At 31.2% G+C, this 15,509-nt stretch overlaps 1 protein-coding gene across 1 annotated transcript; it reads right to left on the minus strand.

Moving 5' to 3' along the window:
• Nucleotides 1-514: 514 nt before the first annotated feature.
• On the minus strand, nucleotides 515-15,257 carry LOC111053286 (the record flags this gene model as incomplete). Its single annotated transcript, XM_039443914.1, is given in 10 exon segments — nucleotides 515-631; nucleotides 1,932-2,026; nucleotides 2,876-2,936; nucleotides 3,742-3,806; nucleotides 6,896-6,947; nucleotides 10,809-10,904; nucleotides 11,688-11,890; nucleotides 13,283-13,352; nucleotides 14,090-14,175; nucleotides 14,919-15,257. Coding segments are annotated over 10 exon segments (936 nt in total), but the record flags the coding sequence as incomplete, so codon positions are not given.
• Nucleotides 15,258-15,509: the final 252 nt, after the last annotated feature.

Genomic DNA, 15,509 nt, shown 5'->3' on the forward strand with positions numbered 1-15,509 from the left:
AATGTATTTTCCCCCATCTAAAAATTCATAAATACAGTCACATAGCCTAATATCTACAAGAATAATATAAATCATAATTGTACAAAAAAGCTTCAATCACTACCGTATTGATTATAATATTATCAGGCCTGTAGTATCGTATATCATTGGCGGGGCGAGGTGGGATCTTCCCGCGCAGAAGGGACTCTTCACCACAAAAGCCATAAGATCAACTTATACAGGCTTATATAGTATTATGGTGTAGAAAATTGAAATGGACATAACCTATGTATAATATTTGGACAATTTGAAACTAAATTAGGAAATTGAAGAAGTTTTGGGCAATAGCCTGTTTTTTTCTTTTCCGATCATTGTATTGTTTGTGCTGACCTAATAAATTAATAATTGAGTGTCAGTAACTAATAATGTTTTCTTAGACCTATAAGTGTTTATAGTATCGCAGTTGGTTCCACTGGAATTGACCAGTTTTCAAAGGCTAGATTACAGGGGTAGTGTTATGAATATAGGCACTCACAGGCTCAAAGCATTGAGTGAATACTGGATCCCTGTAAGGTGTCAATTTTTCTGGAGCAGGCTTCAACTGATCAGGTCTGTTTCTAACATACTGTTGGATCTTTTCTCTGAGATTCGTCTGTAACAAACAATGAATAGAAATAAATAATGTTTATTTCCCAAAAAAACTAAAACTACCACATCGATTACAGAAAATATTAGATAGCTTACAATTACATACAATAATAGTTAGTTTCAGAATTTCTTGTTGTCTTCTTCATGTTTAGTGTTTTCTGTGTGAAAATATTGAAACACTATAGCCTAGGCCTATTCCAAACAATATAGAAACATTATTAAAATAGAAATATATTTAAACAATTTCAGTAAGGGTACCTACTTAGACTTCTTATTATATTCAAGAGTAGCCCTAAAGAAAAAAAGACGCTATATTGAAACACTATATTTATACATATTAGATGTATAGAAAAATCAATGCTAACCAGTCATTCCTTCAGCCATAGAGAAGAGAATACTTTAATATTATTTTAATCTCACATGAGTATTAGCAGAAAGCCACACGAATTAGTTTAGTGCTAAAGTGTTCAATTGGAAGTGCAAAGGCAGAATACTGTATCCTTTTATGCTAAAAATAATCTCTATTTAATCCTTGACCAATATAGAAGGCTTAACCGATGGGTTTTACCTTCACAAACAATATTCTTATCAATTTATGTCAAAATAGAATAGCTTATTAGTCTTTAACTAGGTGCTATAAAAATCAAGAAAAAAAAACATGAGTACTAAAGTTTTTTAACATAGTAGGCAGTCTAGAAGTCTGGAAAGAATTTACTGCATGTAATAAGGAGTACTTTTGATATGTGATTCACTATTAAAAGGTTGATAGTCCTGAAATTTCTCCCTAAATTGCAAGCTATTATATAATTTAAGAATAAAGACTATATATATTATTCATAAGTGAAGAGTAGAGTTGTATAAGCTATATAACCATTTGGAACAATGTGTAGAAAAGAGCCCAAATCCTAATACAGTAAATATTCAATAAGTAGAATAAGGGCGATATTCTTCATTGTCAATCACAATGAATTTTTATTTATAGACTACATTCTCTCACAAAATTGCTCTGCTAGTATGAGAAAAGTTGTTTGCCAGCAGTGATTGCGTGGTCAAGAATTTTTATCAAACTGAAATCTTGAAGTACCGTATTTGAAAAAGGCCTATAAAAATCCTCGGTTTTTCGGAATTGAGAATCAATTTGCAAAATTTCAAGTTGTTTGTCCAGTAGTTTAGACGTGATGATGCGTCATTCGTTAATTTCCTATCCCGTAGCCTACGTGTATAAGCCAGTGTTCTTTTCTTTATTATATTATAGGTGGATAATATGAGAAGACAAAGAAATAAGATTGAAACTGAATACTTACAACAGTGGTAGGGTTCTTGCGATATTTGATTGGCTTGTAATGCCCTCTCTTTCCATTGGCATAATCATACTCCTCATCGTCACATTCCTCCTCAGCTGTGAATAGAACAATTTTTGAGGTATTTAGATAAAATCCGGATTATTTTCCAATAATGCACAATGATAGGATTGAACCGTAAAACCGTAAATAAATAGATATACAGTCATTCCTTCTAATAACGTTATCCATGAAGGCTCAACTCACACTTACGCGACTCAGGTCGAGAAGAGACTCGTAAGTGTGAGTTGAACCTAGGCTACTTGATTGTTGGTAGAAAAATGATTCCATGATAGGTACTCTTTTGTTTTTAGAAACTTTCCCATGTAAAACAAAAAAACAACCAGTCTCGTTATATTGAATCCATTTTCAAGTTTTTAATAAACTATTATTTACTTCTAATAAACAGAATAATATCTTCAAATATCATTTTATTTTGTGTTTTATATAAAAAAGTTTTCAAAAACAGAAGGGTTGACTATCATGGAATTATAACTGAACCGTCAATTTTAAACAAATTTAGTGGATTGATACTTCATAACGTTGTTTAGGCTACTGTATGTCAATAGCAGAGAATTAACTGAGTGGATCTGACTTCTAATATAATGAGAAGAAAAAAATAGTGTGAAAAGTTGATTGAATAAATTTTGTACAGTGATACCATATATAGAATAACCAATCTACAACTATTCCCTGGTAATACAGTAATAGTACCGTAGATACCCTACTGGAACTCACGTCAAAGTTCACAAGAAAAGAGAGTTATCAAAGGATTAAAAACACTACTGATTGAATCTGACCTCTTCTGATTCAATAAGGGAGAATATCAATGTAAATGTTAGGAAATTTATCTCCATCCTACTTTAACTGTTGATATTATTCATTATAATACATGGAAGAGTAGTTACCATTCATCAAATCCTGATTTGCAAACTCTTGTATAGCATTATCACAATCTTCATCAGGCAACTGTGGAAAAATGCTATGAATTATATTATTATATTACATAACAAAAACATCACTAAAAATTAAACAATAAATTATTTGGTAGCTTTGTGCTCTCAAGTTTCATAGATTGAGGAACTTCTTTCAATAAATGGAATGTGTCATGGTTTTTTGTCAAGGATTATTACAATTTAATAATATTATTTGAGTACGGTATAAAATTATTCCAATTGATATTTCAGTCATAATCACAAATAATTTCTCTATAAATAACAATTTATTTTTATTTGAGAAAAACCTTTATTGCAGATAATTATATCTGATAATTTGGATCTGTGCCTGTGTAGGAAAAGTCATATCCATTTTTCCTTGCTATTTCATTTTTAAATGGGTGTGAGATTTGATTTCCAGTATAACATATAGAAAATAATTTTCCAAAAGATTCCAAAAATATAAGAGCATATCATCAGCAGAGTGTATATTAAATTGAACACTGTGTTCGAAAATGCCAAATTTTTCATGATTAAATTTTAAAAAAATATATTCTCTTCTCCACTGGTCACTTTTTATTCTTACAGATCCCATCAGGGATTTCGAAGCTCAAGGCATCATCTTCAGTTGAAGAAACACTGATATTGCTGAGAATTGAAAAATGAAAATACCGAAATTGATACATTTTTTCAGTTTAAAATACTCAAGTTATTTCTTCAAACTTCATTTGATAATGATATTGTTCTGCAGTTCCTATCTGTCATTCAATGATTCTGCCTCTATTTTTTAATTTATTAGGTCAAAATATTTCAAAAATGTGCAAGAATCTTATACTTACTTCACAAACGGTTCCTGGTAACTTGAAAGTACAGCTTTTTTTGCCTGTGGTAGAACTCCTTCTGACTGGAATTGAGAAAATAATTGTTACTATTATAAGTTGCAATAATATACAAGAGGACCTCAAGATTGCAAATTGTGTATTATTCAAATTATGAACTTTACATAACCTCTGGACTGTTCATTTTGAATTAAGGTTGAACGCTGTTGTGGGTCATAAGCCTGTTGTTTTCATCTGGATTTATCCATCGTCTATGAATAAATAAATTAATTAATAAATTCTGTAGAAGCAGCATTGCCTAATGTCTATGTATGTACTGTTGTCATGTGATATTCTACACCAAAAACATTTTTATCCCACATCAAATCATGTCCAATAAGGAGAATTATAGGTGGGTATATACTGTATAATAACTATTTTGATTGAGTAGTGCCGTGTCAACAAATTTTATCCAAATAGGTTGGATAGCTTTCACCTATCATCTAAGGAGAGTCATCGGTTCCAAATGAGCTAATATCTTGATAGATCATGAATGGATCTAATGCTTATATGAATAAGAAATTCAGTTCAGAGCAAATCTATAGTTTTTATAATACTTGGGCAATTTACAACAAAATTCACTGAACAAAACCATTTGATATTTGAACAGAAAATTCTTACAAGCTAAAAATACTTATCTCTTCATATTGAATTCATTTGTTTGGCTACAGACTTCAAAATTATATGACACATTCAACACACATTTAGAAAATGATAAAATTATTCAGATCTCAAATAAAACATTTTAAACTTCACTTAAACAGGAAATTTCCAACAGGACAAGAACGATTCTATTTCAGCCAGCAGTCATTTTTCCTGAGAGAGCTACATAGCTTGCTTTCTCAAAGGACATAGGTACCATAAAAACGTCATCAATGCCAACCTCACTGATAAAGAATACAACTCTACAAATTTCATTCATTATACTTAATAAAACTTTATTTTAAATTTATTTAACCTTTATGTTGTTTAGAATTATCTGTCAATTCAGAAATATAACTTCATTACAGTAGGATGTTCAACACAAGTGTATCTGATGAATTCCAAGTGAAAGTTTAGTCCTCATATCGATTACACCGATATTTGCTATCAAGTGTTATTAATATTTTGAATATCGAATTGAAGATTCAATTTCAATCGAGAAAAAATGTAATATTACAGTAGGCTACTATATTTATGTAGATTACAATATATGGTAGTTATACACTTATATACAATAGCTTACAATACAGGAAAATTATAGAATTTACATAATATAGACTAAGAAAATAATTATTGAACTGTCTATGATATGAAAAAAGCAATTTGGAATAACTATGGATAATATTGTAATGCATAAACATAAATTGATGAAGCTTTGGACATATCAATGTCCATTCTTTGGAAAGGATATTCAAAATATCCTTCCCACTAACTTTCTACTTAGTTAAGAGAAAAATGAATAGAATCATTTATTGATATTTTGTTTGTGTATATTTCAGCTGAGACAAATATTCTATAGTGAGGTCCAAGTTATAATGGCAGTGTTTGATTAGCAATGGTATTGCCATCCTTGTCTATCATTCAACAAAGCGGTTAGCGCTATCTTTTTCTCGCTTTACTCTGTTGCCAGATCGTCTTTTAACAATGTCAAATTGATAATTAGTTTACAAAATAATTCATCTTTATTATGAAAATTCATTATGAGATAATTGAAAAATATAATTGATTATTTTAAACGAGAATGAACCGTTAATATTACATCAATAAACCTGTATCAGCTACCGTCTATAGAAAGTATTGACAAGACAGAGGATTGGCAACGTTGCTCTCCTATCTTTCTCCACTGCCATTATTACATGAACCTCACTATCTTTATTCTTTGATACTACCTAATTAGGTTGTAGGTTATGATATTGAAATATTTTGTAGAAACTATGTCTTGGTTATATTTACTAGTAGTTCTGTGAACAGTAGACCTCTTGCATTTATAAACCAGTCTCCTCTAATACTGTCCATCAGAGTGAATTCTGTCCTTTCCTGTCATGTCGGCAAGATATCGGTGTTTAAACAGCTATGCTGCTATCATCAAAAGCTTACTGAGATGAAAGCAGAGAAAATCTCCGACGAGTTATCAATTGCATGCCTCACTGCGTGCAATTAGTAGTCCACACAACAGCTGATATTTTACTGAGTTACATTATATTAAATTGCATGCAATTAATAATCCACTCGACAGCTGATTTATCATGAATAATTCTATAGTCTGATTTTTACGGTAATATTGGCGTTCGAAAGAGACGACTCCTTTCCCTTTTGTATTATCCCCAAAATGCAAAATTTCAAAAAACCTTACATAAACGTCGACGCAAAATTCAAAAAGGAACATACCTGTCAAATTTCATGAAATCTATTGCGCCGTTTCACCGTAAATGCGGAAAATATAAACATAAACAGAAATGCAAAACCATCGAATTGAATCTTAGACCTCACTTCGCTCCGTCAAAAATATGATAAATATGGTATGAAATACTAATATTCCATACTGCTTGTAGGTTGTTTGTACAACTACTTCTACTTCTACTTCAACTTGGTTGTTTGTACAAGTGAAAGTAAGGGAGATACAGTTATTTACTACATTTGTTTTCCTACAACTGCGCGTAAAGAAAGAATTTACATACTCAATTCTCCTTGTAAAACAGCTTATTTCTGAGGAGAATCTACTTTTTCGCTCGCCAACCATCTGCTCATGCACAGTAGATTTTCTTTATGCCCACAAATCATTCGCGCATGTGCAGAAGAGTTTCTTTACGCTCGCTAATCAGCTGATGATAAGCAGCTCGCCAAAAGACAAACCACTCTCGGTCAGATCTTAACCTAAAAAGTTGGTAATTGTACCGATTCTACAGCCATGATGGATATCAGTGTAGACGAATTATTATAAACTCCGCCAGATATAAGTGATTTAACAGGTTTGTGCAGTTGTAGAAGAAAAATTGTATGTAATTCGCGCATAATGCTTCTTTATCGCTCTTGCAAAATTATCACGCTCTGCTTCGCGTTGCGTGATAACTGTTTTGCGCGAGCGATAAAGTCACACATTACACTCTTACATGAATAGCTATTTCAGACTCACAATTATGTGGTGAAGGAACACTTTTTATAGATTGTCCAGTACTGCAATCATCCTGAAACACAATTTTGCTACCATGAAATCACATAGGTATTTGAAAGGATAGCATACATTGATATGACTGATAATAATTTTGTGTGGATATCCTCACATAATAAATTCATGGAATTGTAAATATAAAGATGAATTTTTATCTATTTATTTATTCTTACAAAATCTGGGAGTGCAACAGGCATAGCAGCCCAAACGCACTCATGAATACAGGAAATACATTATTAAAAAAAATATATATATATATAAATACTAGAAAAGTAATAAAAGAGAATGATTAAAATGGTACATGTTGTGCAGAGCACTATTTTTAATCCAGGCATTTTCCCATGTTATAATAGTAAATTTAATACGCAATAGACTAGAGCCATTATTGTGAATGAGTTAGCGAAATAGATTATTTTCTCTCTCTATTATGAACGGCCATGACTTCGAGTTTCCCAGGATAGATATAAGAAAATGGTGGCTCGAGTCGTCGAGGAATGTCTCTAGAACTTAGCCTTCCTGTTGCGACATAGAGTGCGATAAGGAGTATAAAATTATATCCAACTAGGTACTGATTTTGCAGTTACTATTTTGGTCCTAAGGCTCTAGAAGCCACGCGGCGATTGGTCAAATTGATTCCCTTCGCCTAATAGGAGAACTGTCTCTAATACAGTAGTGAGGCTATTCCCCAGCCAAGAGACCAGATTACATTTCGGAGGACACTTTGCTAGGAGCACTACGAGAGTAAATATGTAGTCATTATGTTTCGCCCTTTCTGAGCAAGTTTATAATATTAAATTATTAGTTAATGTAGGAGTTCATTTTATTTTCATTAAAGTTTTAATTTTCCCTTAGTGCCATGTCCTGAAAAGTTTGTGTTTCTTCATCATGTTCGAATAATTGTTTCTTCAATAACCGCTAAGGTACATAAAATAAGGTTGGAATATAATTTAGGGAATTTAATTATTGAATCTTCCATTAGAGTATTGTATCAACAAAGCCTGTTATTATTCAAGTTAATAATATTGATTGAGAATAATCTTTTGATATTTTATTAGTGATGGAAGATGATTATTTTTTCTAAATAAGTACAGAAAGTAGAGAAGAAAGTTTTCAGTTATGTTACATTTGAGTTATTGTTTCTGAAGATATTAAAATTATTGTAGTACATACATTTTTTGGACTCAAAATAGTGTGTGAATTAAGTTATTATTCACATAACCTCTAGACCGTGTATTCCAAATCAAGGTTTAAAGCAGTTTTGGGCGAATGTCTGTTGTTTTTACCTGCATTGTACCTATTGTCTATGAATAAATGAAATATATTATTGTAGAGTATTGCTGAAAGTCAGTAAGATAGTCTTCAAATTGGAATGTTATTTTGAATACTATGTTGAGTTTGAGACTTGCTGAAGTTTCATATTTTCTGACTGTGTTTTCTCATGGCGTTAAGGCATTGAACTGAACACTAATAATTATTAAATTACAACAGAACTTTTAAATTAGTTGTGAAGGAAAATCCATTAATTCTGATACAAAGATTCAGTAGTTTAAAAGTTAAAATCTATATAAAATTAGGATTCAAATAGAATGAGAGAATTTAAATAATCTGTAATCAATAGATAACTCCTGTTTTAGCTTTTGATGAATTGTAGGAAGAGTTAGAAATTGATGCTGTAATACATTTATTTACAGCGGTTCATGTGTGACCCCAAACCAACTTCATGTTTCACCTCTTCAAAATCCAGCTTTAAGACACAACTTCATACCATCATGGACTCCACGAGCAAGGCATGTCGTAAGAGGTCCCGAGGATGATACCTGACCAGAATTGACGTAATGCCGTTTCGGGAGATGGAGGTTCCGCATCGCAAGATGACTTCCAGACATCATCAACTCAATTCTCAGAAGAAGACGCCGAAATAACAATATAACATCGAAAGGAAACACGACGGAAACCATCAACAAAGTGCAGTGCAGTGAAACAAAGGGTCATACAAAAATGTCAATCAAAGTGAGGGTTTAAAATTGGTGTATGGGGTTATCGACGAAATTTAGGTTTTTCTGCTTTGAATTCTGTTCTGAAATTAATATTTGCAACTGATATTATTTGGTTTGGTGATATATTAATATCTAACGTAAGGATAGTAATGCGCCCCCAGATCAGAGAATAAAGGTAATGTAACATGTTAAATTTAATATGACTCTTATTCTCTTTCGTGTCAGTACTGTTGATACTTTGTTTTAAAATATTGTAGTGTTAAAATAGTGAACGGCGATTAAATCAGGCATGGCAAAAACTCATTGTAGACACACTTTTTTTATGTATTGAACACGACATGCAGTCGATTATTAAGTAAATATTAAAAACTTTTACTTACTGACTGGAGTACTTTCACTGTTAAAATGATCGCCAGACGATTGAAAGTACTCCAGTCAGTAAGTAAAAGTTTTTAATATTTACTTAATAATCGACTGCATGTCGTGTTCAAATACATAAAAAAAGTGTGTTTATACAAAGCAGCTCGGAATGGATCAAGAAATCATCACCTTTAACTCATTTTAGTTTTCCTGACTCTAACCCGTTCGCCTGCATGAATTGAAATAGTAGCCTATAGACTCAGATTCATTTTCTAGATGTGTCGGCCTACTTTAAAATTCTAAAAATTTCTTCAAAATTATTTTTATTTTATCACCTTCATAGAGGTTAGGCACAATGTGAAAACAGACAAGAAAAAAGTATTATACCGTAGCTACTTGGAGAAAGAAAAGATTAATATTAATGTTAGGTAATGGTAATTGATAAAACTGAATTTTGATTATTCAATAAGATCAACTATAACCACATAAAACAACAACATTATAACCTACGTGTATTACATATGGTTAATTCTAAGAAAAGTGATAAAAGAACTAGAGAAAAATGGAGCAAAAGGGAAGTGGAAAAATATTAAAAGTAAGTTAGTGAAAAAGGGTGACCATGGAGAGAACAAAGAAAAGGCCATTGTGAACCAGAGTAAATAAAGAACAACAGGTATATATTACTCCTCAATTGAAGAATGGTGACATTTCTCTCTTGAAGCTACATTTAGACAAGGAGAAGAGATCCACCAGACCATCACAGCAGATCGAGGAATATACGAGGAATACGATTCATTGGTGAGTAATAATGACCAACCGTGTGACATCTACAGATTGAAAACTCATGCCGATTACGATTATTGAAGACAGGAACCCTAAAATTCAGCCTTGCCAACCGATTAGGACTGCTCACGGAACTGTTCACAAGACCATAGAAGAATAAACAAGAAAGTACCTTCCGTCTGGATGCCAAAGTATAAAAGCCAAACATGCTGCGCCTCGGTCTTATTTTGAATAATTATCACATAGATATACACAAATAGATAAATCACATAAGAGTCACATAGTGTTCCATTCTTGATTTTCATCAATATAGCCTAATGTCATCTACAAAAGCCTTTAAAAAGGCCTTCCCTGATTGGTTCTTGTGAAATTAATCACGGTTAAATTTTAACCGGCTTTTGTGCAACCGGGCCTTACTGTGTAAAGTGATTCATGATTGAATTTTCATTAAATTAATTCAATTTTATTGCAAATGGATGAAATTATGTAAATGTGTTTGGAAAATTATTGAGTCTGAAAACTTAGTCATTCATGATCTAAGAACTGTAATCTGGAATTCGAAATATCCATTTGAGAGAATTATGTGCGAAGTTATACATTCAAGCATGCTCCTATTCTCAGCAGTTCACTCGAAACTCTCCAGCCTAATAATGTTATATAAATGTCTGATAATTATAATATTGCTTTTTAATTTTCTCTAAAACCAAATGACGGATATATTGCATCTTGAGTGCTACCTGTTGTGCATTATTGTTTGAAGTAGATTCAAAATCATCCTTGATCGTATCACGCTTCTGAGAGTTACAAGAGCAAGACATTTCAGGATTTGGTGCCTGGAGAGAAAAAAATAAAATCAGACTACAGAATAAAATATCTTTTAGATTTTGTTTGCATAATATATAATATATCTATTGTTAAGAGGTTGAAACTCACCAATACGCAGGGGTGCCTTGAAATTCATGGGTGGAACCGGTTCAGCTGCTTTTTTTTTTAAATACGTGAACTTTGAGAGCATATTCAAATATATAGAACAAAATCACATACAACTATAAGGGGGACTGACTCATCAAAATCAAATTTTGTGGGGTGTCCCAAAAAGATTAGCAGTAGTGTTTAATCTGACTATAATACTGATAACATTTTCTCAGGTTTCACAATTTATTTATCGGGATATGGTAGAAAAAGCTGCTGTTTTTCTCTATAACATTCAGAACGGATGCATTGGTTAGGTTTAGTGGGGGAAGGTGCTCCCTGCAATAAGTGACAATTCAGACTTTTGTTGGTCTAACCGAATATTTTGTTTTGTTTTTGTAGCTATATCTGTGTTTATTTTCATCCAACTATTCAGTAACATAGATAAATTTCGAGTATTTTAAGACGAGAAAAAGTTGAGAAAACCTGATTCTGATCCATCTATTTAGGAGCATGAATAAGTTTCGAGTTTGTAAGAAGGAAATGTAGGAAAATACCTTATCCTTATCCATCTATTCATGAACATAAAAAAATTTAGAGTTTTGTGGAATAACAATTTGGAAAAGGTAGACCTGATTCTGATCCATCTATTCCGAAACATGAATAAATTTCGAGTTTTGTAAGAAGTGAAAGTTGAAAAATACCTTATTCTGATCGAAATTTTCAAGCTGAGTAGAGCTTCTCCTCTGGGAGGAAGACGATCTCCTCTGACCTTCTCCACAATTCTGCATCTCAATATTGTCTGCTCCAGCATTAGTTGGCACTATATTGATCTCATTGCCAGTTTTTAACGTTGTCTCACTACTTTCAACTCTCTCACTGACCAGTTCTTTTGTACTGGCGGAATCTGAAAATAAAATTCAATACCGTACTCTATTATTTATTATATTCAATACTATTTATTATATGCAATACTCTATTTATTTAATCCATTACTCAAACGATTTACATCTCAATTGATTTAAAATTCAATAGGTGGTACTCCAATAATTCTTTGTTTAACAATAATTGATATTCCATTCTATTTATATTACATTTTCAAATTATTGCAGTATTGTCTGTAATCTGAAAATAAAATTTAATAAGTGGTACTCCAATTACTCTTTACCAAAACTGGGTATTTTATTCTATTTATAATATCATATTCAATTATTATTGTCTCTGAAAATAAAATTCAATAGGTGGTATTCCAAAACTCTTTATTCAACTATTGATTTCACATTCTATTTATATTATCATATTCAAATTATTATTGTCTGTTCTCTTTAAACTGAAAATAAAATTCAATGAGTGAAAAGCCTACTCCAATATTTTTTGTTTAACAATTGATAAATCATTTTATTAGGCCTATATTTCAGTATCATATTCAAATTATCATGGTCTGTAATTTGAAAATAAAATTCGTTGTGGTTCTCCAATAATTCTTTATTCAACAATTGATTACCTATTCTATAGGCTATATTGTTATACTCAAATTATTATTATCTTAGTCTGAGTAGAAAAGGGCTATAAATTGATAATTTTGTCAAAAGGTTTTATCATGCTAATATATGCTCCAAAACCTTTGGGAACTATAATATCATAGAGGAAAGATATCACAAGAGGATATCCCGTGGTATAGCGCGTTCATGATCTAATTTCCAATGTTACCTCAAGCTGACAGTCCTAACTCCTAATACTGTACTTCTTTTTCGTTAAGCTTATATTTGCTAATGTCTCAAACATCTCATCACATGTAGGCTATGTGACGATGGTAGTCTCTCATACTGTTCCGTTCTTACACTCTTTACCTCTAGAAAATACTAATAATAGACAGTAGTGGACAGTAATTGGCTTGAGTTGACAGATTCTGAAAATAAACTATCAATACTATGATATAATACTAATACCAATATCTTTAGGCTCTATTATTTCCTCTGTATGCTTATACTGACTTGCATAGCTTAGTCTTATTTCTAGAACGCTTATTGAATCTAATGAAACATCAAATCTTTATTTAATCCATATATGTTCATAGGTTCTATTACGGTATAGATTCAATAAGTGTCTAAGAAACTGGGCCCTAGCCGCCCTATCAAGTCTATGAGCGATCAAATCTTTATTGAACCTATAAGTTCAATGGTCCATTAGATTCGAGAAGTATCCTGGAAACTGGCCCTAGTCTATCAAGATACCTTATTGAAAAAAAGGTGGACTACCTATAATTGAAAAAATATTGTTAAAAAAATATATTTCTCACCTTTTCTGAACGATCCAATTCGTTGAGTATCTTGACCTTCACAGCCGCATGTATTCTCAGGCTGGACAGGCTGGGAACGAAATAAAATAATATATTGTTTTAAAAATATTATAATATAATTATAAATATAAAAATCATCATTCTTTATCGAATAATTATATCTGTAAGACTTCTTATTTTATTTAGGAGGGAAATGGTACAGACTCAGTCTCGTATTCCCTTCATAGTCATAATTATTATATTATGATTATAGTGTTTTGTACAATAAGTTGAATGAAATAAATTCAGTGATTCGCTTGAAATTTTGATGTAGGTCTACATTATTCCCTAATTTATCGAAATGTAGTACCAATGATAATTGATAGCTATGAAGAAAAAATAGCAGTCTTAGCTACTCGAAAGAAAATGCATTTTTTTAAATAAAAAAATGAATAATTTCACCCATGATTTTTCCTCATGACATCGGCTGAAAAATATATTGTTTCTCCAATCAAAAACAATAAGACGTACGGTACTTTTATTTATTTTATTAGAGTGAGAGAGTGATGATAATTTGAATATATCCATGCATTCCAGTTACCGTAGCATATTTTTTTCAATTCTCACTCCATTTCAAAAATTCAATTTGTTGAATAGAAATTTATATTGTGTGATTTCTTCATAATTAAGAGAAATAGTTTTATTTTTGTCACATCCACATTTAAAATGAAACTGTGTTTTCTCAACCCTTCATACATTGAATAATGTAAGGTAATGTTCATAAAGATATATCATAAAAGATGGACTAGAATAATCAATTGAACTTACAGCAGAGATAGGAGATTCAGAAACCTGGCTTTTTCTTTCAGTAGAGTCTCGCTTGGAAGCTCTTTTTCCATTTGCACCAGCATTTCCTAAACAAGTATCGATACAATCAAAAAGTAATACAGTACTGCTCACAATTTCATATTTTTAAATTCAGTTGTTGGATTTGAAATGCAAATTTAGAATAGTTTCTACTTTCAAATTCTATATTTATGTATTACCGGTATGTGTTATGAAACATAAATAGAAGTGAAAGCCGAAGAAAAATACTTCTCTACCTATTTGGTTCAATTTTACTTGACATGTCATTGACATAACAATTTCAATGCTAATTGATATGAAATGTCTCTTCCAACTCTGATTTGTGTGATGTATGTTGTTATATTATTGTATAATTTTATAATGTTAGCTTTATAAACTTGACGTTGTCTGTGTTCAATGAATTTGATGGCAATGCAATTCTATTTATTCGTTTATATTATTGCATTTTTTCATTATGATTAATCAATTCTATAAAGTGTTGAACTCTTTGTTCCCTGTATGAATTTTTAAGCTACTTTTACACCAAAACTATTAACAAAATGTTAATTTCTCCGTTCTTATAGATTCTATTAGATTGAATATAAATTATACATATGATGAACATATGTGTTTGTCAAGTTCCGTTTAATCTAATAGAATCTATATAAGGACGGAGAATAACAATTTTGTTAATAACTTTGGTGTAAATGCAGCTTCAATGAGCTTTCTTTATAAAATTGAATTAAGTTAACTTGTCAATAAGAAAAAATCTAATAATATTCTTGTACAAATAAAATAGTAACTTGCTTACCAGTTGATGATTTCCTATGTCCATGTTTACAGCGAGAAACCTTTTCTTTTCCTGAACATTTACTTTTCTCTGAACTGTTGTTATCACACATGATGAAAAGTTTTGAATTTTTTATCAATTTTAAATTTTTCTTGTAATTCCTATTACAAATAACTAGATGTTTCAACTGTGATTAAGAATAAGTAGCCCAAAGATAATCAACAGTAAATTTTAACTCTTCTGTGAAATTTTTTTCTTCTACTATTATATAGACACAAACCTTCCAATTTGAATTTGAATTCTGAATCCTTCCAAAATTTAATCCAAAACTAATGAAACACTGCGCTCTAATGATAGGCTACGTTTGTTTGACAGATGATTTCATTTCTGAAGATAAAGAAATTGATAGAAAAATAGCATACCGTATGTTAAGCTACCGTATAGAAGCTTTTGAAGGTTTTTCAAATCTTGCTGAAACCATACAACTTTATTTAGCTTATGGTTTAATTTATAAAATAGCTAACATTAATATTTATTCTATTTTCATGGTTGTATGGATGAATTAATTTTGTTCAGAATGTGGAAGACTGACTGCTCATTTATCTCAAAATA

This window comes from Nilaparvata lugens, unplaced genomic scaffold (genome assembly GCF_014356525.2).
Source record: "Nilaparvata lugens isolate BPH unplaced genomic scaffold, ASM1435652v1 scaffold2151, whole genome shotgun sequence".
Taxonomy (NCBI): domain Eukaryota; kingdom Metazoa; phylum Arthropoda; class Insecta; order Hemiptera; family Delphacidae; genus Nilaparvata; species Nilaparvata lugens.